This window comes from Botryllus schlosseri, chromosome 5 (genome assembly GCF_051294905.1).
Source record: "Botryllus schlosseri isolate E-star chromosome 5, Bs_hap1, whole genome shotgun sequence".
Taxonomy (NCBI): domain Eukaryota; kingdom Metazoa; phylum Chordata; class Ascidiacea; order Stolidobranchia; family Styelidae; genus Botryllus; species Botryllus schlosseri.
The window spans coordinates 9,806,364-9,833,381 of record NC_137240.1 but is presented as its reverse complement, the minus strand read 5'-3'; the positions used below and the strand labels follow the sequence as shown (position 1 = coordinate 9,833,381).

Sequence of the window (27,018 nt, the reverse complement as noted above, 5' to 3'; positions counted from 1 at the left end):
AGATTAGTGGCGTGTTTCCGAAATAGTATATTTTGCGGTGCATGGTCTTCATATTCATGGGATTTCATTATCAACTCACAGCGACAGGAAACTCTGGGTGAACAAAATACGGTTAACTCGGAAACTAAGCAAACACAGTTGTGGCAACAGATTCATTTCCGCCAGGACTCAAGTTCGTTGGATGTCGACTGGCAATTGAAATTTTCGCGCTCATCTCATGTGCGAATCGCTTCGGCGAGTTTACAAATGCGTCATCAGTACACAACAGCCCGTTCAGCGGGCATCGAGAGACCGACGACGTAGCGAGTCGATGCCAGTGAGGAGAAAAAATGTTTCGTTACTTCTGCCAGAGAGAGATCATCTATGCGCGAGACCAGCTGGTTTTCAGAATAAATGACAGTTCACAAGTTTCGAAAGTAGTTGTCTGTGAATAGAATCGATTTTGATGTATATTTATCGATCATAAAGGAGCTCTTACGAGTGCCAAGCACAGCGTCTAGCGTTCCAGATTTCCTGATATGATCGGCAATATCTGTAGCACAGTCGTGAAAGTGTATCTTTGTCATTTCCGAAGTGTCACAATCTCGGGAAAGTCAGGGATCACTGGTGTGGGTTTAGATACCTAGTTAGTGTATATACAGTATCAGGTTGGCTGTAGGTAGAGCTGTACTGTACACTGTCCGGTGTACTGTACAGTGTACGTATAATGTATAGACCTATACACACATACTGTACAATATATGATGGACTGCTGCTCATCATTGATTCTAACACTAAGTGTGGACAGTAAGATGTATTTTTGTGTTACGCAGACTTCGAAATAATAAGTATAGCCACTTGTTGGTATCGTGGCTGTATTTTTTTCTATTAGAAATTACATTTGGTGAAGTCACGAAGCTTAAATTACTACGTTCGTTGAAGGGTTGAGCCATTGGTTGCGTTCGAAAGTCACTTTAATCGATTTATATAGATTACATATATTTTATTAGCTTGCACTGTGACGTCATAAATAGCTATAACCTAAGTTAGGAGCTTGAATTTCGCCTGCTATGTGGAATGAATCGAACGGAAGCGCTATTTGCCTGGAACGGCGTTTACCCTCCCGTCCGGCCGAGGACATGGATACGATAGCCTCGCGTCGCGTGAGCGCTGCCTCCGACGACTCGTTTGACGCTTCCAGTTACATTCACGTTGATAATAAACTGGACAGCCAAATGCCGAAGAGCCTTTTAGGCTCCGAAGCATCGCAGAAGCCCATGGAAAATCATTTTAATAAGCCCAAAGCGATCTCGTCAGATGCGAGCGTTACGAAATCGGGCAAACGCGTTATTAGAAAGCGATTGAGCATGTCGGAATTTAATGCCAGCCGGCTGAAAGCCAATATCAACAACAATTCCAACGCGGCGTCGCGAAAATCCCGCAACAACGGAACGGACCTTTTGAACACATCTTCATCGGACAACGATACTCTGCCGAGAACAAAAAAGCGCAGCACCGACGTTTTATCCGCCAAAATCCAACACCTGCTGTTTGAAATGGTAAGTGCCGCCAATTATCGCATGTTTTGTGTCGCCCAATCTGAAATAGTGTGAGTTTTCAAAACTTGTCCATCTTCTGCGTGAGAGTTGAGTTACTTAGAATAATGTGAGGCGTTCCGAATTGTTAACTTGAGGTGCGGATTTCGCTTGAGATAATTCTCTGGCATCTCGGTTCATTGCAGCCAATGTCGTATATCGATTAGCGTTAGAGCTGTTATTCCGGTTGGCGTAGGATTGGGTGGTATTAGCGCTCTACAATCACGGTGGACGGGGTAAGAGTACAGCTAATTATCAGCTTCGGAAAACTGTCGCATTCACCATTCAGTTCCGTATTTAGTGGTCTGCTCAATCCTAATCTCATAAACGCCTTCACAATATTGATTATTTCATTTTATAGATCTAGTTATACATATCACGAGCGTTGTTTTATTCTTCACTAATCTTAACTAGTACTCATCCCATTTAACTGTAAACTTTGTGGTCGTTTCCAATGGCCTTGAATCGCTAGAGATGTATCACACACGAAGAGAAGAAAACGGTCGTTTAATCTCACGCCAAGCTCAAATCATAGCTTTATTGGATGGTCCCATGTGTTCGTATCTTAATGACTGTAATAATTTATCACTATCCTGTCCAGTCCATCGTCCATGGAACATTTGGTAGCTATATTATTAGAAATTTCCATTTCAATACTTGCCAGACCTCCGAAAATTTAATGTTGATAACGCCTCATACCGTTCAGCGCAGCTGCGTTGCTTCTGCAGGGAGAAATTAATTCCGCTGGATATACGCAGTACGCAGTGCGCATTATTGCATTCGTTCGCTTATTCCTGAGCTTAATGGAAATTGCGTAAATTATTCATGTTTTCCATAGTTCATGATTAAGATCGACTATGAACAATACGCTCTCGTCTTTGCCGTATCAATATTTCGCGGAATCGTTGACATTAAATCATTACGCTATTACGCACGCAAAGAAAGCAAAGTGCTTGAATCCATTGCAGTTTTGGAACGTTGATTATATCTAACCTCGCCGAATACGGCTCATTACACATGGCGTTCACCGCACGCTTACGACGGCGTAACGAAGTAGCTTGACTTCAACTCCACGTGGATACTTGACCGTTGTGTATTCTTAATTGTTTGATTGCTGTATAACTTGGTGCAGCTTGCTACCTGTAAGATAATTTATGGTTTTATTGCGGCAATGCACACTGTTATGTCGGTTAACTGGCACTGCAGGTGTTTGATTGTGGCGCGGAGGAGTGTGTATTATATCGGTATCTACATAATGTACTGATACAGAGATTGAAAACATCTAATTTACGTCTGTAACTTGCGCGGCGAAATCAATCCAGTTAAATATTTCAATGTGATGCGGTTATGGTGAAGCTATTGACCTCTCGATGTCCTCGCATCACATACGACACAAAATACAAACGTGATGCATTATTACAGTGAATGCCATAATGCCACCCTAAACTCTTGGTTGACCGTGATTGCATTTTGCTTCCTACACAAATTCAGCTAATGGCTGCTTCTCGCATCTAACGCTACGTCATGATTTTGGTGACGTCGAAATGTCCAAGTTCCGGGATGCAGGAGGGAACGTTTGCAACCTATGTTTAAAAGCACATTGTTACTTTTATTTGAAGAACTCACATGCTTACTGACATGCTTGTATGAGTTACATGCCCTATCTTGATTTGCTGGTGTTGTAATAGAGACGCAAAGTACGAGTTTTGATTCAGAAATATCGTCATATTATACCGTCAGATTGCATGCAAACCATCGCAAGCCTTGTTTTTATATGAGTGCTTACAAGGTAACTATTAGTTTTAGTGCGATTTCACCCGCGCCTGGCCAAAATTATAATTCATGGCTGCCATCCACAAATATTTGCTCATTTTCATGTGCATATCTGTACATCAGTTTAACATCTATGTGTACTCTGCTAATGGTTACAAACATCCGTTGCCAACGCGATATGTGTTCGGGGTGAAGATTACCCCTGTAATCTTTTAACCGACTTACAGGTTAGTTTTCTGGAAACGCACCGCACTTGTCTGTTATCAGTAGAAATGTATGGGTTATAATGGATGCTATAAATCAACTTGTATGATACGATCTGTTAGAAGTGCAAAGCCTTGGAATCTGAGTATGAAATACCCAGACGAAAATCGGTGGTACGTCCATATTAGATGTTTGTTCCATTTCGGTGTTGAGTATAGCAGAAGTCTACTTCTTTTAGCTATGCTCTTCCGAGCCGCATGATTTCAAACCAAAGGCCACCAGAGTAGCGTTATCTTCGTGTTTGTTTGAGTTTTGCGAACGCACCCTTTCCGATTTGGGTACGTTGTCTTTGTAAAGGATGACCCTCCGTGCATTAGCGACGCACTCAACTGGGGTATTTGTCAGGAACTCACTCCGAATCCGTGTTGAATTTATACCTTAGACGGCTAGCTGTTAGCGGAGCATCTGTACCAGTAGCGTAATCAATCGTAGATTTGTTCATTCAGCCTGGATCAGTACATTCCTCCCATCTGCTCATTTAGCCTACTTGAAACTGCATTATGTTTTGATGATCATTGACCGTTTCGATAGATACGGCGCATTACACGGATTAGGGAATTAGTGGGTACGATATACCGTTTGAGACTCTTGTGGTAATGGCACTTGGCACAAATCACGTGATGCCAAAGTGATTTAATTTGCGTTATTATGACGTCAAAAGGAGTCTTTCCAAGAAACTCCAAAGTTATTTGCATACCGTGCAGAATAAAATCGGATAAATGTCACTCACAATTGTAACTGCTGTTTCAAAATGATCACAATGTATCATGGCAAAACACTGACAAGACGTCGGCGATTGTAATATCGGAAAGCAGTAGTAGAATGCAGAATTTATCAGATTTTAAATCCGTCTTAACCGCAAAGACATAATAAGTTCACCAACAATGAACACGTTGTGGCAAAATTTGACATCACCTGTGTTGCTTTCAGCTGTCAACAAAATCTATATAGAACCGAGGCCTAGGCCAATACTGCAAGGAATGATTGTATCGCCACCAAACACGGCGTTTTTCATTGATTTGTTTGAAATGCATTTAATAATCCATCCAAAGCAATATTGAATTAGTGTTTCTGGCTGTGCTATATCTTCGACGGTAATAGCCGATTAATGTTAAGTTAAAACAACTTTTGATTAAGGATCACTCGTTTTAGCAGACTACTTGTCGCCAACGTGCCCTCCGGGTTCCGGTTAGTTGATAATCCGATGAAAGTATATTGAGATCGGTCAATTAATTCCCAGTACCGTACATCGGATAAGCATAATAGCGTTATTACGCCATCCGCGTTGATGTGTTTTCTCGGATTATTATACTCCAGTACCGGTACTGGACAGTGTTGGGATCAAGTCACTACCTTCGAGTCACGAGTCATCTCGAGTCATTGCACATTTTGACTCGAGTCAAGTCAAGTCAATCGATTTTCAAAGGTGACTCGAGTCAAGTCAAGTCACTCGTTTTTTGGAGGTGACTCGAGTCAAGTCAAGTCAAGTCAAGTCACGAGTCAAGTCACAATTCAAGTCAAATTGAATTTTCGAAGTATGAGTGATCATTCAAATTCATTTTATTTTACTGGCTATGTTAAAGAGATCAATTGGTCATTTATCTTGAATCAAATAACGAATATAAAGTTAAATATACATGCAAAAATGCGTTGTATCGCTCACGCACACGTAGAACTGCTAATAAAATACGTAAGTAGCTGTATAGCTACATCAGGGGTGTCAAACGTACGACCCGCCAAATGATTTCATTCGGCCCGCGAAGAAATTCTGAGTATATGGTGAAAATTGCGTGATTTTATCCAACACATATCTCGAATTTGCAGTAAGAAATACCACTAATAAATATTCCTTCAAGATAGCAAATTTCGAGTATGTTCATAAGCCACTATAACAACCCGACAGCGGAGTTGTGATTGTAGTTATCGTCGGGAGAAAATCGCTGACATTAACACCCCCAATTCCGAGAATGCGAAAAAGTGCATATACTGAGTTTAGGGTTAGTAATATTTAGGAATCATTTGACTGGTGCGGCCCGCGAGTGATCTGTGCATTTGAATTCGACCCGCGACGTCAGTTGAGTTTGACAACTCTGAGCGACATCTCTTATCAGCAAAAATAGAGGATGGAATACGAAGCCTCGAGAAGATGAAAGAAATTGATATCGTACAATACACTAGCCATCTATACACATCGGTGAGGATATAAATACATAAAATATATTTGTTAGACTTAAATCATACAAGAGGGTTGGTAAAGGTGAGGTGCAATGTAAGGACAGAGCCGTCCAATAAACAGCGATACGTTGCTATTAAATTAATCTGCTATTACGACAAGGCAAGCTGTGATCATTTCGTATGCGGTCAGTGTATATGTGATGTAACAATGCAGGATCAGCGAAACGTACAATCAGTGAACGACTGGTTGCTCTCACAAGTTAAAATGGCGTATCGTGAATAATTCGAACATGCACAGAATACATTGATTTAGTCGACACCGTTTACTTGATGACTTGAAATTGACTCGTAAATTTTGCTCCGAGTCACGAGTCAATCCACATTTTTGAAGCGCCGAGTCAAGTCAAGTCAAGTCATTTTTGCAAACTGACTCGAGTCAAGTCAAGTCATTCGAAAAAGTTGACTCGAGTCTGACTCGAGTCAAGTCATGACTCGAGTCATCCCAACACTGGTACTGGATAGCTGGTGATCTCCCATTGGGTAAAAATATCAGTAGCTAAGATTGATATACGAAGATTACCGTTCAGTAATGGAATGTGTCGGTTCTGAGACCACTCTCGTTATCTAATGTTACATAGTCGGCTGCGACCTTGGGTCAGATATAGTCACTTCAGTTGGATACAATTTAAGACGCTATTGCCACAATGATAGGTTTGTTTGGTAAGGGAGTTTGCGCACACGCGGATATCTGACCCTACACTTGCCTTTGTTGGTTTAATGCTGCTTGTAGACTGGAAACGTTACGTAATTTGAATTGGGTGTACTGTACAGTACACTGTACTGTACTTGCATATATAGTTCATTCAAATCGGCGTTATTCACGTCTATAATAAACATACCAAAACCTTATTCTTCTCGCATTTTTCTCCAAACCTGTGTTGAAGCTCCATTTGAATCTTATATATATTTACCTTCAAATTGAAAGTAGTGTGACTGCATATTGCGCACATTGAAGCGCATAAACAATTTAGCCTACATATCGCATATGGATTGTTTGTAGACACTGAACACTAGATAGTGATTTCCACTTCTCCTGAATGAATCTCACGATATGATAGATATGTGCCACGAGACAGGGTGGGTTCACTCGGCTGCTTCACCCCTGGCCCACACCCTATTGTGAAAGGAAATTGCAGATATTTTGTTTGTTTTTGCTCTTGTGACGGGCTCCTTTGTGAAATTCAATATATCTTGTCAAATAGACTTTCAAGTAGCTACATTTTAGTTGCTCTATCTTTGGGATCTCGTGCTTTTAGGTCAATAATTATGTTATGGATTCGGTGTTTAAGAGGTGAGCGCAGTATTAGTCCTGCGATGACGTATTAAGATATCGGTCGTAGGAAAACTTCCGTTAGTGAACTGCTGTGTGGGCGGGAGACTTATCGAACGTTTTATACCTCATCTATACAGTGAAGCCAAATATATCGTTCCGGCATTTTGCGCCGTATGATGTGTTGATTTTATATATGTCATCAAATACAACGGTAAAAATGAAGGGATTTTCCGGTATTTTTCAATATTTCCTTTACCCCCGAGATACCGTTAATGACCTTAGGGTCTCGCTAACTTATGAGAAATGGTAATGGAGAATAGTCTTCGGTGACTTTAGAAGGGTACGTTTAGTATACAGGCTTCTATTACGAGTAAGAAGAAACCAGTTGGCTTTACGAAATTGATATTGAGTGGCGGCTACGTCATGGGAAAAATCCGGCAGCATGACCAAATAAGCGCAAACGACCTACCAAGAAGCCTAACGCTGACCTGGCATCGGATGCACCAAATCACAATATCAGTCACAGTGACCACCGCCAGAGTACATCGATTATGTTGAATCTGATATCATCTGAGCATTTAGCCACAAGGGACCGAAATTAATCGCCTGATTCCATTATTTCGTCACATCCAATATATATCGGCGAGGAAGTAGGTCGCAACGATGGTAGCGGAATTATTATGGGGTCACTTGCATACTAATGATATCTTAGTCTCGTGGGAGACCCTGGTTTATTTCGCCAGAGCGTATAATACTTCCCTTGGTTCTGCAGAGTAATCTATTTCCCGGTAAAAAAATCAGTTCCGCCGCTACTGAATCAGCATATTTGACGGGTGCGTTTACTGCTTTAGCGCAATGTGATTACCTTTTCGTCTCGCGTTACAACTTCATTTTTGTTTTGGGTCAAAGCGGGGCTTGTTAGGGTCGACAGTCGCGCGTTGAGTCCATTATCGACGTCAACCCATAAGTGAAATCGCCGTTTCTCGTATAAGGGTGTCTTCAGCCCACACGATTTGAACGCCAACGGAAAACCGTATCGCGATACGCGATTACATGTAGATGGCGGTGTCTTTGATGAATATTTTATCGTACCCCTGTAAATTATCGCGTCGCACACCTCTCGTCAAATTGTGTGTTAGTGTCAAAAGAACGGGATAATAATGATTGGTTATTTACGGATGAAAGGAGTTGGTCTGCTTAGTACCCGTCGAACAAGCTGTAACTACATGTGTAATTTGAGGATTTATCGTGTGAGTGTTATGGCCCACAGCGAACTAAAAAGGCTTCTATGCCAACTGAGGAACTGAGCTTAGGCCCCACAGCGAACTAAAAAGGTTTCAATGCCAACTGAGGAACTCGGCTTTTTAGAGTATGTTTCAAATGTGTAGTCGGGAAGGAGTCTGTAGGAACAGGTGTGAAATTGCTTCATTGAATTCATTTAGCGATTGTCCTTATCTCGAAAAACGACTATCACTCGAAGTTTGTTGACCTTATCTGTTTGTCTGATATTCGATACATATTTATCGTTGCGCCGAACGTACTGGGCTGGCAAGGCGAGCGAACATACTCTTGCGAAAATAGGAGTGTTTTCATCGAGACTATTACGTAATTTAACGATAAAGATTCATTTTTCCGTTAGCATTCTGAAATACACGCATCCATGACTAACACGGTCGCGGTCAAGGTTATTTGAAGAAATTTCGCAACGTACTGATATGATTAAACGCAATGCCATTTTCCTGCAGATTCTATCATCTACCGAAGCGATTACCCGCCTATAGTATGACGTAATGTTGTTGGTAAACACAAAATGAATCCGATTATGCCCATGATATGTTCGAAGAAATTTACCGTCTGCGGGGACTTACATCCACTGGGCTGTATGACATCATAATGTAAATTTCCGATCGATCATCGGCAGCAAATAGATTTAGGTATGACTCCGGATTAGTAACGGGAGGCTTTGAGGCAAATGTTCTATAACGGTTCGTTAACTTTCCCGATTTTTTTCTCACGTATGCGAGATGGGTGTCCTGTAAAAGTAGCCGTGTCAGTAATTTGGGAACCGTTAATAAAACCAGGAAATCTGAATCCTCTCAACGGAAATGCAACCAGGATTGACCGTTTGACTGTTATGGCTTCTATAGTTTTAAAGTTCAAAGCTTACGTACGGTCAACTTTGATGCTCGTTGTTCTTATTTATTATCATGATGACTCTGGTGTGGAGATTTGAAATAAGTGTATAATGATATAATAGTCACAAAAAAGTAACCGATCGTTGCTAGACGCCGTATATATAAATGATTCTAAAATCAGCCGACTTTTTGAACCCGCGGAGATACCGCATTGATATTGAACACTGAGCTTGGGCACTGAGCAGCTCTCCGTGTTTTTATTTCAGCAAAGTTCAATCTTTTGATCTCGCGCCGTACGTGACTCAACCCGGTGTACGCTGGGACACCGAAGGCAATGTCCCATCCCGGCGATATGTTATTTGTCATGTTTCATGGGAATTATAGAGTAGATCGTGTTTGTAGAAGGATTTTCAGTTGTTCCGGGGAACGGACGGTTAAATGTTACTGGCCCACGCCTGTTTAATCGAGTATTACGAACATAATGAAAACGGGATGGTCAGTAACGCGGTGAACATATAGCTCCGACGACAAGTCCCGATGGTGTCTTTGATCGATATTTACGAACACGTATTATGTCACCGGCAAATACTGGAGGGTCCCGACGACGCGGACACGCAGTGAAAATCCGGAATGCGAACCCACGCAACCTCGTGCATTGTCAAGATATAATTCAACCAAAATTGCGACCACGTGCAGCCGCAATGCTTTAGATGAGATGTGTTGAGTTTGTTTTGTAAACCATGAAATTTACGTCAATAGATCTCAAAATACTAGGAATGACAGTTACACGGATTATAGGTAAATTCTCCATTGTCGCTGCTAGCGGAAGTTTAGAATGTACTCATTGTTGTTAAAAAATGCTATAAATGCTACAGGTTGGTGGTCTCTGTGCATAGTGTGCAATCAAAATTTGATTGCATTAGCATTATCAGGATGATCAATCACGCCTCTATCCCCTGTGTTGCTTGTCGTCAACAGTGACTTGTAGTTTCATATTCTTTCTGACGATAGTGAATCGACCATCGCGTTTACTTTACTTCTACTGCGATGCAAAGTTTAACTTGATGACACACTGAGTTTTTATGGGCGCTGTTGGTACACTTATGTACGCTTGCGTCGTGTCCTTCCGCCATACACAATGTTGACTTAAGCCGCTTGCCCACAGTTTCCCACGTTATGCGCGGAGCGTAAAATTGGTGCTAGATACCCTATTCAATCCGGGCTACCGAAGGAATAAATTTAGACGCCGAGGATAAATTCTAGCTCGCGTATGGTCGGGAGTAGGTGGGATTAAACGGTACTGAAGTGCTTGCAGGCGCCGCGACGATGCGTTCGTGTCGTGGGATAAGCTTGGAAAAAGGTTTTGCTTATCTAATGAACCTCGGTGTAGAATAGTTGGGGAGAGCAAATGGGATTCCGGCCGGCGATAAAATTGAGTGGTGTTACACGGGTGAATTATTTTAACCGTCGCTTTCCACCTGCTTAATTCGCGAGATTGAGCGACACTGTTTCATCTCCTGGCACCTTAATCTGCCATCTGTCTCCGCGTTTTGTTGTCATTCATTTCGGAAAACTAAGCGCGTAATATTTTCAGTGGGAACGTAGACCTTTCATCGCAGTAAACCCGACCTTGTTCGTATGGTTCACTGGTCATTCTTTGAAATATCGCATAAGCGATTCCATATGTCGGCTATACACAACCTAACACTTTCATGGGATGGACAGAAAATTTTCAAAGTTTTGCTACTTATTTTTATATAATAAATAGTATATTCATATTGAAATGAACCCGAATATTTTCGGCTGACACTCGTCAGGGGTAATCGTCAGCAACTAGTAGAGAATTGGAAAGAGCATTGTATATCAACAATCGTATCACAAAATATGACGATTGTTCATATACAATGCTCTTTCCAATTCTCTACTAGTCGCTGACGATTACCCCTGACGAGTGTCAGCCGAAAGTATTCGGGTTCATTTCAATATGAATATACTATTCAATTGTATATTGAAGTCCTGTGCCTCCAAGAAGCTATTCAAATATAATAAATAGAAACTTTCTTCTCCTGTAGCAATGCGGCTACTGGTTGGAATTGAACCAAATTTGGTGGGTAGGCTTAAATTAGGTAACCTAACAATTTGATAAAGTAGCCAGTACGATTTGAGAAAAAAAGTCATTTTTGAAGAGCCCTAATGTATATCTGTTCCATCGAAATTTACCCTTTCCAAGGACGATAGATGATGAGCCTTGAATATTTACTTGGGAATTCAAAGCTTGCAAGCTTGAGTTAGCGGCAAAACTTGATATCTTGGAACTCCTTAATGACAGATGGCAAAATAGGATATGATAAAAGAGTGGGAATATGGGCAATTTGGTGCATTTGTGGTGATGAGTAGGGATGGTGTGAACCTCTGAAAGGTTCAGGTTCGTGTGAACGCGAACCTTTTCGAAAGGTTCTGTGTGAACACGAACGTGAACTTCATGACGTCACGTGACGTCATATTGCTAATTCCAACCCTACATTAGCCTATCTATACCATACTATACCTAGCGACGACTTGGGCCACATAATGCCACAATCCTGAAGTATAATCAATATCTTCCGTTACTTTGCCAACAATTTCGACGAGGACTTGCAAGGGAATATAAGCTTACGGTATAGGCCAGACCGGACAATGTATTCTGCGTCTGAGTATTGCTACGTTGATATTGAGCAGAGTGTTAAACCCATACCGATATTATTACATTAACAAGTTAATCAGAAGTAGCCGACACCCCCATCGCACAGATTTGGTTTTTATGATACAATAACATGAAATCAAGATTGACCCCGTACGCCTGCTAGATTTTTTTACATCAGACAACGATGGCAATTTCTTTGATTGGTGCAGTAAGAATTATTCGCTGACTACCTACATGTAGTGTATTTCGCTCTTGATGTTGTGTGAGTGCGGGTCAAGCTCACAACGAAATATTCACAAACGGAAAGCTGGATATTTCGAGCAAATTTTTGAGATTGGCAAGGTGCAGTCCCGTTTGACGTGGATTTTTTAATCCTTCCACCGCCGTGCATAGAGTGGTGCAAAATAGGAATGCAAAGAATTTCAACCAAAGATGTTATAATGACGCGAAAAAATGGTAATTTATGAAAAAGGTTCACAGTGCAGAACCTACCAAGGTTCGTTTGTGAGCGTGAACCTCTAAATTTGCGAGGTTCACACACAGAACGCGAACGTGAACCTCACGTTCACACCATCCCTAGTGATGAGTCTTTTATCGTGGACAATCCGAGCGCGAATAAGTTTTCTCCCTGTAACTGCTTCAACTCGTCGGCGGGTATGCAGACTACTTTACGATCATATGTGCATCGGCTGCAGCATGTCGATTCTGACAGTTAGCCGTAATTAGCGTCTGTTCGTATTGTGTGGTTTGTCTGTCAAAATTCGCGCCCGGTTGATAACGATCCGACGTGCTGACACGTAGTGGTGTCGAAAATCACGGGCAGGCGTGTTTTAGTTTCCTGCGCCAAAATCGCCGTGTCAATCTTCGCCCCCACTGATTCTCAAGGGTTGTTGATAAAATAACGGCGTAGCGTCTGTAGTCTCTGCGCACTGTACATCTGACACTGACGCACTGTACAGTTTCAGTGTACTTGGACTGGCGGATTCTTCATTTGAGTTACACAGCGCGTGTGAATGTTCCCATGTACTGCTGGAGGAACCTTTCCGTAACACTTCCCCCGTGCAAATATTCCTAACAATACCGTTTTGTGAAAGAACAATATCTGACATGACTCAACATTAGACAACTTCATTTCACGCGAACGTAATGCGAATATTTTCCTCTCGATAAAAATTACAGGTAACAAATTGGTCTGCGCTCGGTGAAGTATTTGGTAGGTCAAGTATTAGGTAGTTTGTTCATTACCAATGACCATTTGACCAGAGTCACGAAGAAGCAGTTTGCCCATCTTTCTCTAAAACCCACAGTATTCATGTGTTTATGGTCTTCGGGCCCGTTGGGTGGGTAAAATTTGAAAGATCATAGCTGTTTTTAATAATGCGGTTTGCAAAAGGTTCAGAATCGGATCCCATTGCACGGAATGTGCGAACACAGAGGTATTAGCGTCGTGTACAAAGCTCCCGAACAGGAGCTTACACGATACACACATTCGCCGCCTATCGGTGTAATGTTACCCGGCCTGTGAATGTCTTCAGGGAGATATCCTTTTGTGTCGCTTGGCGTCGGATCTGTGCCTTGTCACGCTAAACTCGTTTGGAGCAAGCGTCTGTCTCGCGCACAATGCCAGGGTAGAGATGCCTTGCATTCTTCGCAATATCTATATTGACCTGGGACATCACTGGATAATGTTGTCAATACTAGCTGCGCCACACTCGATCCGGCTGCTGAACTACAATGGATTACGTCATCCGTGACCCCTTTTTCCGAGCTCTATTCCCATGAAATCGCGATTACACTTTTTGCCGCGCATAGTGACAGTGGCCATGCGAAAGTAGCTATAAATAACATTCGGCATTGTTCTAAAACCGCGATGTGATCTGAAATAACTTTCAGCGCTTTGAAAATAAACATTCACCGACTATAACTAGGGCTGGGCAAAATGATTCGAGTACTCGAATCTGAATCGAGTAGTAATTTTAATGATTCGAGTCGAGTAGTAAAATACGATTTTTTCGAGTACTGAAATTATACGGTCCTCGCAACTGAAAGTTAATTTACTGACGAGAATTATAGTTTTGATACTATTTTCCACTGAGGAAGCCGTGAAACCTTGATTGGCCGTGTTTGAGCATACCAGGCACAGTTTAAAGCTACGAACGTTACTGGAAATAACACATTTCCGAAGTCATCATCATCCAACAAAATTGTTAAGAAGTGCAATGAAATCGGTATGGTCGAAAAAATACCAAAGTATCTTTATTGTGATGGATAACAGGCATTACGTCCTTTGTGGTGGCATAAAAGGTTCATATTTGGACTTCGACATAGTACATCCTTTTGTGACGTCATAATGAGTGATACTCGATTACTCGACTCGACTCGAAGCATATTACGTGATTCAGAATCGAATCACTCAGGTACTCGATTTTGCCCAGCCCTAACTATAACATCCATTTCCGATTCCTACATAATAGAATTCTATGGTTTTTCCGTTGATCCCGTAAATATCGTTGCGCTTCGATATCCAACGCGATATCGTATCGATAGCAATTTGTTAACTTGAGATCGCCTGCGCAAGAAACAGTGAACCAGTTCAACGAGGTAAACCACTACAGAATACGAGATTTGATCATGCCCTTGGTGACGGTATTGTCCAGCAAATATGAAGTCATCGTTGGTTCTCAAGTAGAAGTAGAAGTAACGCAAAGTTCTACTCAGGTAGAAGTGGCGAGTTCCAAATGAATAAAGAAGTTAGTATTCTTGGGCCAGTTTTGCCTAGAAACATGAAAACTGTAAATTATAAGTAGCATTAGCCTAGTAGCTTAAAATTGTAACTATAACTTGAGTAAGTATTGCAATTAGGTATGCTTAATCTCTCATACTTGCCCAGGCACCTTTGTTGATTTGTTCTGTCTCTTCCAAAAGCCCCGGATGTGGAAAATTGCTAGTGCCATACAAACTTGAGTGCCTTCAAATTTATGCTTCTTGATATGGAATTAGTGTCATATATGCGGGTTGTGGCCGCGTTACGCTTACACGTAAACTTTCGTTGTCGGCGGCGTATTTACGAAACGCTGAGAGCATGTTATTTTAATTACCAGTCACGGAATGCCGCCGGATGTGCGATTCAAGTGCTATTTTCTTTGATAATTGACATTTTTCTGTGAAATTAGAAAAATTTCAGTGTTGACAGACGAAGCACGACGGCCTTTCTTTTGGCCAGCGCGCCGTTGCGAAGTCCCGCGCTCTCGCGTGAAGTGGCTCCTGTGAAAACATTGTTTTGCTTCAACAAGGGCCTTTCATGTTAGCTCCCGGCCTGTACAAACGGAATTGGTCGCAGGGTATAACCCGGAGACGCATTGTGCATAATACGACATCTATGCTAAGAATGCCGCTGTCGCGATGGGTGGTGAATGCGAATCCAACGGGCAGTCGCTTGTTAGGTGGGTGGCGATGTGTCTGGACCAGCGAGCTTAATATATTTTATTGGGTATCTGTTTGCATTTTGATTATATACCAGGTAGTCGGTCAACATTGGAAATAGTTCTTGTTACTCGCTTCGTAAGCGAAAATATATTGCGCGATTGCTTACTGTCACACACACACACTCGATCGCGTACGAAAGACGCCTACTACTCATTGTTAGATATTGTAATAAACTGGCCAAGTGGTCAGTCGAAAAGCTTTTAGTGAATGAAGTAACAATTTGAAGAGAGTGTTTCATGTAATAAACTGATTGATATATCAATTTTCAAGATAATGATTTGTTATTTCGACATACAATCTTGCGATTTAGCATATTTCAATTGTATGGGCAATATATATGCTCACTGCTCAACCAGTCTATAAAATATGTCCAAAAACTTGTCACAATTCGCATTCTAATCCGTTCATTTCGGCTGCACGGGTCATATCTGTTGACAACTGTGACGAAATAATGCGAACATTTCCTGCCTCCGAAGTCGAGCCCCTTGAGAACGTTTGAGGAAATCTCTGCATCTACTACTAGTACTGGCCCACTTATCAGCACAATGGTCTCGACAGCAAATATTTGCTGATGGCTAGTATTGTGAACCTGACAGGCAATAGACGAGAGCAAACGAGTCGACAAGGTGGATGTTGTCAAGTCTGCTATTGGACTAATCAATCATTCATGCTTGAGTGGTCGTGTATTCCCAAGCTACGATAGGCTGTTCGCTTCGTCGCATCTAAGGAAAGCTGATAAGTCGACTATTCCCACTTTGCCACTCGGTATATGGACCACTCAATCCATCCGGTGCTGTGTCAGTGTGCTTCCGTTGGCGCCAGAACTAACAACTACGACGCCGAAAGAAAGCTTGTTTGTGCTTGAACGCATTCACCAGTACCATCGACAATACTATCCGTTCAATAAGACGCAAATTATGGTCGTTTTGTGGCGAAACTTGAAGTGACACTTGCCAATGCGCCGCTGATTTCTCGATGGGCCTGTTATTTTGAATTGAGTATATGTTTGAATACTGTCAAAAATATGAGGTGCGGTCCCGGCCGGGTGCTTGTTTTTGACGATGACCTGACAGATACTGATTATATTTCTGATTAGACCCAATTTTCTGTAGTTGGATTTCGGAGACGGTTGCTATACATTCATAATTTGTCAATGCTGTCCTGTTTTCTTGTGTTGCCAATGTCGTGTTCTAACAAACGCAAAGTCTAACTCTAAAATAAATAAAAACAGGCAAACCATTCAGTTCAGCAGACCGAGGAAATCGTTCTACGCGCTGACTGTTCGTCACGATTTGATTATGTCGTCATAAGTTTGGCAATCGCGCAATTTCTTAGTCGTCATGTTAGCACAAGGTGTGCTTTATTCTGTTGTGTAATAATCCGTGCATCTTCCTTACGTGAGTCATGCACAGAGCATAGTTTCCACACGGGTCAATTCGCCGGTTTCTGTTTCTATACGCACGGCAGGCCAGCGGCAACAGGTCACCTCGCATTTTAGTTTCTTGTCCATCGGTTCATTGGTGCGTTGGCTATTACCAAACAGATTGGGCTGAGATGTGATAAATTGAGTCTGCTTCGGTTTACCGTGTTTCCACCAGCCATCATGCGACAGTCCTTAGTCATTAATGTACTGTCGTATGGCCTTACAGACTAGGGTTACCATACGCCCTCTTTTTAGACTTTTTTGAAAGTGTCCTCGGAGGACGCCCGAATGTCCTCTTTTTAAAAATTTTGCCCTCTTTTTCGATAATTTTGGTCAACTAGGGTAAAATTCGACTGAGATACAGTACATCAGCACTGTAGTAACGCTCCGACGTGCGAAAAATTTGCCATTTTTTCAAGGATTTTTCTCCGGAATTGCATATCTGAAAATTTTGAACAAGTGTACTCTTCACAGATTTCCAAAATATGGTAACCCTACTTACAGACATAAGCGTTGACGGAGGCCATCGTTTTGCGTCGCGTATTGTTTGGATCAAATCAATGCGAAACATATTAGCCCGCTTGTCGTATACAGTTTCGCCTACGACGCGATGTTACTATACTTTCATTGGGATATTTCAAATGGTTATATTATCCTGCGGGGCCAGTCTTGTCGCTCTTGTGTGCTTGAAAAATGATACTTGGTAGATACCTTTGTTTACCGTAATCATTCTGTGTCGCTTATTACTGGTACAACGCCCTACCGGATTCCGCGACTTGTGAAGTGATATCGGTGTCCAATCGGCGTGATGACACGCATGTGCGCATCAATCATCGTTTACGGGCGACTTTGAAGGGTACGATGTCTAACTTGTTAAAGGATTTCTGTTTATATTAGAGGCACGGTTGTGGCGAAAAGGGTCGTTTGCCGCGGTATAATCTGAAACGAAAAATATGCGCGAATGCATGCCAGCGACTTATTTGGCATCGGTTACGCTATCATTGTTTTACAAAACAAAGGTATAGGCATAGGTCACAGAGGTCGACGTTTTAAGCCGATACATCCACGCGATATATCTGTCGCAATCTCTACACCACCGCAGCAACACCCAAAATAGCGCCATTCTCATTCCTCAATGTTTGACACGTGAATTACTTCGTTCACGTTGAAGTTTAGAAACGCAACAACTACTTTTACACGGATGAATTATGTCTTCCTAAGTTTTTAGCTCTGTCTTTGCTTGCGGTGCGTCGGCTGATTGCAAGACACCAGACACACTGTACGCTGGTCAATATTTAAGCCCGCATCTAGCATGATCTGTGTGCGAACGACAAATGTACAGGGTACAGCTCGATTACACAGCACGGCAACGCACGTATTCCTGAGTCGTCCGCTTACATCATCAATATTAACTCTTACAGACTTATGCTGTTGATCGGGTTCTGCGGCTTTACTGGCTTATTTAATGTACTTATTACGTATAAACCGCTCGAAGCTTTTATTCCATTGGCACAAACTGTGTTTAGTACAACCAATCAACCCTTCAGTACCATACGATCTTAATGTTCGTGTGGAGTAACTGAAAAAAGAAAAATTTTGATGGTCTTACACTACCACAAGAGGATGCCTAAAAATGTATCTTGTGATGTGATTTTACCGACCAACCGTCATGCCAAGTCACACGTTCGGAGGAAGCAATATCGAGTAACTAAATAATAAACATTGGCATGGTCTGACAATAGTGTACCGGGGCCTACGATACTTATCTTACTCAAGTATCGTAGGCCCCGGTACACTATTGTCAGACCGAGTGCACCAGACCAAAAAAGCAATCTTGTGATGTGATTTTGCTGACCAACCGTCTTGCCAAGTCACGCATTCAGTGAAAGCAATATTTATCAGTCATGAAACATGTGATATAGTGATGACACAATCAAAACGCAGTATGTTCTTTGCCAAGTCCGTTGCTAGTTTTGACAGAACGCGTCTCACCGTCGCGGCGCCACGTCTGTAAAAGCAGGCCGGCCCGGTTGCTAGTAACTGCAGCAGTGTTTGGCGGAACCGTGTGTGTTTGCCACGCTAATATATCACTAAGCTACCGCTGTTTGAGAATATTTACTAAAGCGTCAAATGTGCAAACGTCGACACGATGTGTCTTCCCAACGCGCTGGGTAACTGACTATCATCAGTCAACGGTAGGTAAATGACAAGAGATTACATTTTCTCTATTGCGCCCAGTCGCTGTCACGGCGTCCGTAAGGTCAGTTAAGAAAAGCGGCGACTTTGGCACAAATGTTATTATCTAAGCGACGAGTGACAGTAAGGTAAATAACCTTCCGACACGCCTGGTACAGAATTTATCGCGTCTCGCAGGCGTAGACGGTTCAGGAACCCGACGTTACATAGAAATTTTCGCGTCGAGACCGCACGGTCGAAAATATACAGACTCCGGCGATGTAACGGGTTATTATTGTGCCAGATCGATCAAGTGCAATTACAGTTGAGGTCACCAGCACTCGAGTTTTGGCCTTTGCCGCGAGCTCGCTGGACTGTAAACCGCTGTTTTTGCGCCGTTTAAACGCGCGCGATCCGGCAATTATTTGATGTCGGTTTATGGATTTAAGACTTTCGCTGTGAACCGTAATTTACTTTGTCTCCCCATCTACGTAACAAAGGTATTATTTGCGTTAGCGCGCAAGCCTGGACTGATCCTCAGCTCCCACTGCCCAGTGCCCACTGCCCATCCTACTTACAACGAGAGAAATCATAGATTTTTACATTAGATTACAGTACATCCAAAACATTAGTCGACACGATGCGACTACTCCAATGTCAGGTGTTGTGGCGTTCGTGTTATGTTTATGATTGCAGCAGCATTTGTGACTGATTTCATCGTGGCATAATCATTTCGAATGAAAGAAATAGCGATTCTCAGCCGAGGCCACATATTATATCATAATTTGCGACCGCGCGACGAAGCCGTAATTCATTGCCATCTCAGCGTCGCAAGTATCGAATCTCTAGGATTCTTCGTGAATGACGTGTGCTCAATATCGCCCTCTTTATCACACTCTCGGATATCGATTGCGCGTACTCGTCACAAATACAGGCGTATTTGACATTTTCAAGTCCAAATCTGTTCCGGCTCCGAGATTATAAATCAACTCCAAGTTCGAATCCCGAACTCATTTCGTATTATGTCCAAATTAGGGCTGGGCACACCGATTCGAGCAGACGAATCCGAGACGAATATCATTTGTAACGATTCGAGTGGAGTAAAGAGACGCGATTTCCTTCGAATATTGAAATGATACGCCCATTGCCACTAGGAATTACGTTATCAACGAAAATTGTAGTTTCGATACTGTATTCCGACAGCTCGTATCAGTTATGAGATCATCCAAAAGATGTAGCGCGTCGTTAGAAACGTCGTTTCTGGAAAGTAGCGATCGGCTTACTTGTTAAAAATATCGAAATACCATTAATGTGCTATAATCGGCATCATTTTCCATGTTGTCACATAAAATGTACATATTCGAACTTTCCAAATCACTCGCACTACTATGACGTCGAAATGACCATCCCTCGAATACTCGACGCCAAGCCTTATACGCGATTAGGGATCGCATCATTCAGGTTTTGATTTTCCTCCCCAGCCGCAGTTCAATTTCAAGTCCATAGCCGGTAATGACTAATGACTGGAAGATTTTTCAGAAGTCGCATGAACATTGTAAATCTGAAATGTCACGCCCATACCGAATGAACCCAATTTCCAAAAAATACAATCCTAATCCGGCCAAAATCTTCGAATCCATTTTTTAAAATTCCAAATCCATGTTCATTGTTCATGTCGGACAGTACTATAGCTTGGCGCTGTCACATGTGAATTACGTCCGTAATTTTGGAATTTTATTGACTTTTATAGTGTTTGCGACTAAAAATGATTCATTTCGTAACCTAGTAAGAACAAGTGACTCCACCGGATCCTTACGATCGAACATATAACTTACGTGTGCCCCAAGCGACGCCATCTTTGTATAATGTCCCTCGCTAATTGAAATTCCTGTTTTAATGACAGGGAGCGCCGCATGTAGACGGATATTTTCGATTCCCCGCGCAGCGTGAATTTCCAGACAAAAATACCATTCGAAGTCAGTTTGGCGACTGTCACGCGAAGTGATTTGAAGACGTCGCATAATTGTATAGGGCCTATCATAACATATAGAATAGACCTGTGTGGGTAGCGGATGCGCCAAGTCGTAAGGTCATCAATTATAGGCTTTTCTTTGCCGTTGATGCTTCACGTGGTCGCTATCTTTGGCTGTTGCGGCTCATTATCTATGTCGCGGTGTCCTCACGAAATAGCATGTTAATAGATTGGCGGTCAATGGCCGCTCCCGAGATGGATGTCGGCTTTGATGAGTGCCAATGTGAAAACATACGAGGAAATGCCATCGAAATGACTATTCCCCAATTCGAAACCGTGAGATTCCGTCCGGCGAATCACAATCAGCAAGCGCTGTATGTCAATTGACATGTGAAATTATGTCGAGAATAGCACCGGCCGTCAGGAGAGAATTTCTTCTACTTTTTTGGAAACTCAAGTACATTTGCCTCCTTGCACTATTTACTAAAGACTACTACCGCGTCTGCTTAACAATTTACGTTTTTTGCAATAACTAGGCCTATAATACTGAGCCTACTTGTTTACTTACTTGGGAATTGCTACTTCTACCTGTGCTTGGATAAAAATTCATGACGTTACTTATACTTCCACTTAAAAGGGCATTGCTATAGATCTACGATGGACTATATTTGATAGCGGCTTTTATCGATCATATAAGGAGGCCAAAAATGTCGTTGGCGTAAGAGATAAAGAAGAGAGTGAATAATATGAAATTCTCTCTTAAAGCTTACACAGATTTCGATTTCTCGCCAGTGCTCAAAACGCGCCAACAGTTGATCTCGCTTGTACTAAACTCCCTTTCCGCCTTTGCAGAAACGACTCAGACAACTAGACCGCGACCTGCTGCGCCAATTCCTCCTCATTAACGACTCGATCGAGGAGCAGAAATGGCTCATGGAAGAAAAGCAGGAGGCCATCAAGCGCAGCCTGAGCGAAGAAGGGGAGGACCCGGTCGCAGTGAACTTCGACGCAGCCCCAGACACGCCCCAGAGGCGCCCTGACGACGAGGGCAGCATCCAGTCCCTGTTGTCGCGCGAGAATTCGACAGCGGATGACTTCAGCGAGGCGGCGCCCGCGAAAATTGTTGAAGTCACAAGGGGGGTCGGGAATCACTGTGACCTCGCGTCGACTTCTAGCGATTCGGCGCTGTCCATGACTGGGGGGTCTTCGACTCTGTCTTCGACAACGTCACTTCCTATTTCGAACCGTTCCACGAGTCCATCGATTTCGAACTTGTCGACGACTTCATCCTCTTATGTCGAACCTGTTGATTCGAAAACGAGTGAAATAATCACCACCGCGAGGACCGAATCCGTTCCGCGCCGAGCTGGGCGCGAAATAGGCGGAGATGATGTGGAAGGGTACTACCGAATGACAGGGTATGGTGCGCGGAATTTACCGCGCCAGGCACGATCTTTCGACGCGGGCGCGCGCCATAGCGTGTATGACGACACCACTCTGGACAGCGCGTACTCCACGCGTCGCGGATCCACCGATTCAGACTCTAGGGACGCGGCGGACAAGGCGCGGAAAAATATCGCGAAACGGGCTGCGCATTTTCCGCGCGATGACCGCAACGCCAGACCCGTGTCGCGGTCCAATTCCACGCGCGCGCACCCCGAGCCCGGGAAATCTTCTAAACGGGTCTCGGTACAGCCAGACGGGCGCGTGGCGCCGCGCAGCAAAAAGGCCGGCGGTTTGCGCCGCGCAAGTTCCGTAAACGAGAAGACCTCGACAGGATACAACCGGTTACTGCAAAGTCACCCTGCCCAGCGCCAATTAGCGAGATACAACATCAACCGGCAGATCGCCAGCCTCAGTTTCGTGCCGATTGCGGAGCAAGACACCGAGGCGACGGAGAGCGGGAGAATATACGGCACTAATTACACTCAGGTCGAACGAGGGATAAGCGAACGCCACGCTTTGAAAACTTCTCGCAGTTTCCAGCAAGCTCCCTCCCTCCGAGATATGTCGTCATCTCCTATGACATCTTCAACCTCCGATTCGTCAGTCGGACTGCATCGCGCGAATAACAAATACCAAATAAACGACACTGACTCTTACAGTTCGACCGACTCCAAATCGCAAGATCCGGTTTGGGTGCAGCGCTACCCCGCCGCGCAGATCAAAGCTAACAATCATTATGACGTGTCGGAGCGTTACAGAAGTTTCCAGTCGCAGCCGTACATGAACGGGTACCATTACGGCCGCGGTGGGATGGATCTCGCGGACTCTTACTACGAGAGGGGTAACTGTTCCCGACAAGCGTCCTACGCCCCCGCCTACCACCCCAACGCGCAGAGCAATCGCGTTTTACCTGCGTCATGTGCGCCCAGGACCGCGCCGGGCGCTAACCAGGCGGTTTATAAATGGATTCAAACACAGGACGACGTAACGTACTTATAACGTAGTTTCGTACGTAATAAGGAGATTATGTCGTATCGGAACGTAATCAGGATGTAATCAAGAGGTTTAACGGTATCAGGTGTCGGATGGAGCGTACAATGCCTGGGTCCATATATACTTGCAATTCCATAGCGGAATTTCATCCGTCAAAATACGGATGACAGGGACAATGTTTTTGTGGCGACACTGCGGGCAGTGTTGCTTACGTTAGACTGGGTTGGACACAAAGTTTTGGGCACTCGAATCCGAGTCCAGTATGATTGCAGTGATTCGAATCGAGCGGGGACAGTCTGATCTTTAGAGTACCGAACCTACACGTCCCTAAATATGAAGAAAATATTTATATTTAATCGACAGGATGTATTGTTTCAACATTTTCTTACAAGCATAGAAGCACTGAAACCTGCATTGGCTTATGACTTGTAGCACGAGGCTCTCTATAACTCTATCTTAATACTAACGACCATTTTGTGTAGCGACATTACATTTATAACGAGGCGCTAGAGTCATAAACAAACAGGAAAATATTCATTTTGGTCAATATCATTTTCATTCTGGTTGTGTGAGAGGTACGAATTTGATCTTTGAAATTCCTTCTTAGTTCTTACTATATATGACAAGGAACTCATGGTACGCGAATACTCGGAATCGATCGTTCGTATACTCGATTTCACGCAGCCCTACTGTTGGGTATGACTGAGCAATCTATAATCCGTCCCTATGCGACCTCTGGTCATAATGAGACTACTAGATGCGTGCGGCACTGCGGTGGAAAGAAAAATCAGTATGACGTTACAACGGTCGTACTAACGCGCCCGGGGCAGGCAGGTCCGTTCAGAGCGAGGCCTTGGTTTTGACGTTGAGTGCCGCGTTTATACTTTATGTTGTTTCGGCGTTGACGATAATATCACTTTTTTTCCGCAATATTTATTTTTTACGTTTTCTATGCTTCTTGTTTTCTTTCGCTGGGTCTGTTATTGCGGTTATTTTCGTGCACAGAACTTTCTTTAAGTTATTTCGTATGGTACAGCGAGCACAATGCCCAGCGCCAAAGACTCGGGGCGTAGCTCACGTGGTGCGCCCGGGTCTTTTTTTATCTATTTGCAAGTTTTTGTTAATATACCTCAAGCGCGGGTACAATATATGTGTAAAAAGATTGATGTCTGTGGCTGGGGTGCTTGATGTGAACGCAGCAGGCGATTAGGATAGTTAGCAACGAAGGTTTCGACAGGGCTTCTGGTATAGCTGAATCTACAGATGAAGTACAGCTTAGTACGGTGCGGATTGAAAAATTCTCTTGGACTACTCCGATCCTGTTTTTAAAGCTCTAGTCCGACTCCCAGGCCGGATTCTAGAAATAGCCGAGATCCGGTCCGAAAAACTCCGATAATAATTATCTACTCACAGGATGGTGTTGAATATATTGATTGAAACCATGCAAACAGGAAATGAAAAACTCAAAGATCGAGCCCAACCCTTATCTGAAGTAATTATGCCAACTTGAACTTAACATGTGGGGTATTTCCATGAACGTTTCACTTCAACTATTGATTCGAGAGTGGAAGAGGGTAAGGTTGTCGTATGCTTAGTAAAGAGTACTGATGTTGCGCCGATCCGACTCCATTTTAAACTATATAAATAATTACGTAACCAAAACAAGCAGAGCGATAACGACGCTTGGGTAGGTACTAGTTTTGTAACTTAGATCCACGATCCGCTACAACATTGGAGGGAGCTATATGGTTGCCACACATCCTCCCCTAGGAGGATTTGTCCTCCTTTTTCAAGAAGTCGAAAATATCCTCCGAGAACGCCCAAATGTCGTCCTCTTTTGCAGTTTTGAGAGCCAGGCCTTTGTACAGGGAGAATGACATTATAAAATGCAATAAATAACGCGAAATCTGGATTTCGACGGCAGTGACGGGAAGGCTTACTATGAAAAAGGTCAACTCCAACCGATACTATTATTATATGTGGGGCGGGTCTTTAGGAAGTCGAGTTTGCAGATTGACTTTTTTTGTGAACCCAATAATATTTCCCGTAAAAATTTGTAAATTGAAACCCGTTATCTAGTTTGCTATTATATAATATAGTGTAAAATGTAAAAAGTGTCCCCTTTTTCAGATCTCAAAATATAGCAACCCCAGTATTAACATGGTTGAATCCAGAATTCCTACCTAAGTGTTGGGGGTTTATCTAGGCGCCTCCTCGCCTTCTCATCCGCATAAGCGGTGTCTTACAAAAAGCCTAGAAGTGGGCCTTACTACAAGTTGGCAGTTACGAAATCAAAAATAAGGAATATCGGCCTGATGTAAATGTCCATTGTAATCGACAAACACTGTGAATACCATGAACAACAACAACGTACTACGGCAGAGGCGGCCAATCCGTAGCCAGCGAGAAGGTTTTGACGGGTCCGCGTGATAATTCTCAAAATTAGTTGATTATCAGAAAATAAATTACACCTTTCTTTCTTTTTATTGTATCGCATTTTTGTGGTGTATGGAACTGATAAAATTGCTAACAAACCAATGACGAAAACCAAATAACCAAAATTTGATTAGCCTGTCCGCGAAATTTGGGATTCTGATGATTAAAATATCAGTTCCGACGCATTGGCGTAGCCAGGGGCCATCCACATTTTTCGTACATCGTCGTATATCGTCGTATCAGCCGAAATCTTCGATATTTATAAGTCCAAGCGCCAAATAATCCTGTCCTTGGCAAATGAGTCCAGTGGTATCCAGAGGCGACGTGCAATATATGCATTATTGACCGAATGCATTCATTAGCTTTGAAAAATTTTCGCGCTACGCCCCGCGTCCAGTGGTACATGTATAGTGTACACCAGAGGTCTCAAACTCAAATGTGCACGCGGGCCACTTTCCTAGTTTTTGATGACGCCACGGGCCGCAGCATCAATAATAGGATATTCATAATTTCCAAGTAATCCTTATTTGACGGGACCTTGCAGACAGGCATTCCACAAACATCGTGGAAATGTAATTTACTATGGTACTATTCACGCTTGACACGGATAAAATCACATTTTCAAATATTTGAATAAAATTGTTTTTGTGCCGGGCATATTTTTTTTAATTAATGAGTTATAGACATCATGCGAGAGGATGCATCATGACATCGTAAAACTGTCGGGTTATAATATTGCAGCTTTTTAGTGATCGTACCCCTTGTGTTTCGAATAAGACATCTCGTAGCTCCTGTCCATTTTCAATACAATTTCTGATGGCACCTATATTAAAATCAGAAAGCTCATTCACATAAAATCGCGCGTATGGTGAAGACTATTTTCCAGTATGCCAAGAAAATATTCCACAGCATTTAGGCCTAATTCCACAATGCATCTCGTGCACCCTGTTTTGGTTTTCAGTGATTTTTATAGTAGCTTTAGCGTGAGCTTCAAGTTCTTAGATCTAAAAAAGATATACGGCACTTGACTATACTGTTGAATACATAAATTCCAAAATGCCGTCGCGGGCCGCGTGTTTGAGACCTCTGGTGTACACTGTACAGCAGGGGTGTCAAAATCAACTGTGGTCGTAGGCCGGATTCAAACCTT

At 43.0% G+C, this 27,018-nt stretch overlaps 2 protein-coding genes across 2 annotated transcripts in view; one reads left to right on the top strand and one right to left on the bottom strand.

Annotated features, from left to right (window-relative positions):
- Window positions 1-27,018, bottom strand: part of LOC145439700 (uncharacterized) — a 215,890-nt gene that overhangs the window by 165,180 nt on the left and 23,692 nt on the right. The window lies entirely within an intron of this gene.
- On the top strand, window positions 406-24,594 carry LOC145439682 (uncharacterized). The gene is made up of 2 exons (XM_080317227.1): window positions 406-1,538; window positions 21,846-24,594. The coding sequence occupies exons 1-2, from the start codon at window positions 1,050-1,052 to the stop codon at window positions 23,436-23,438; spliced, it is 2,082 nt and encodes a 693-aa protein (XP_080173353.1). The 5' UTR covers window positions 406-1,049; the 3' UTR covers window positions 23,439-24,594.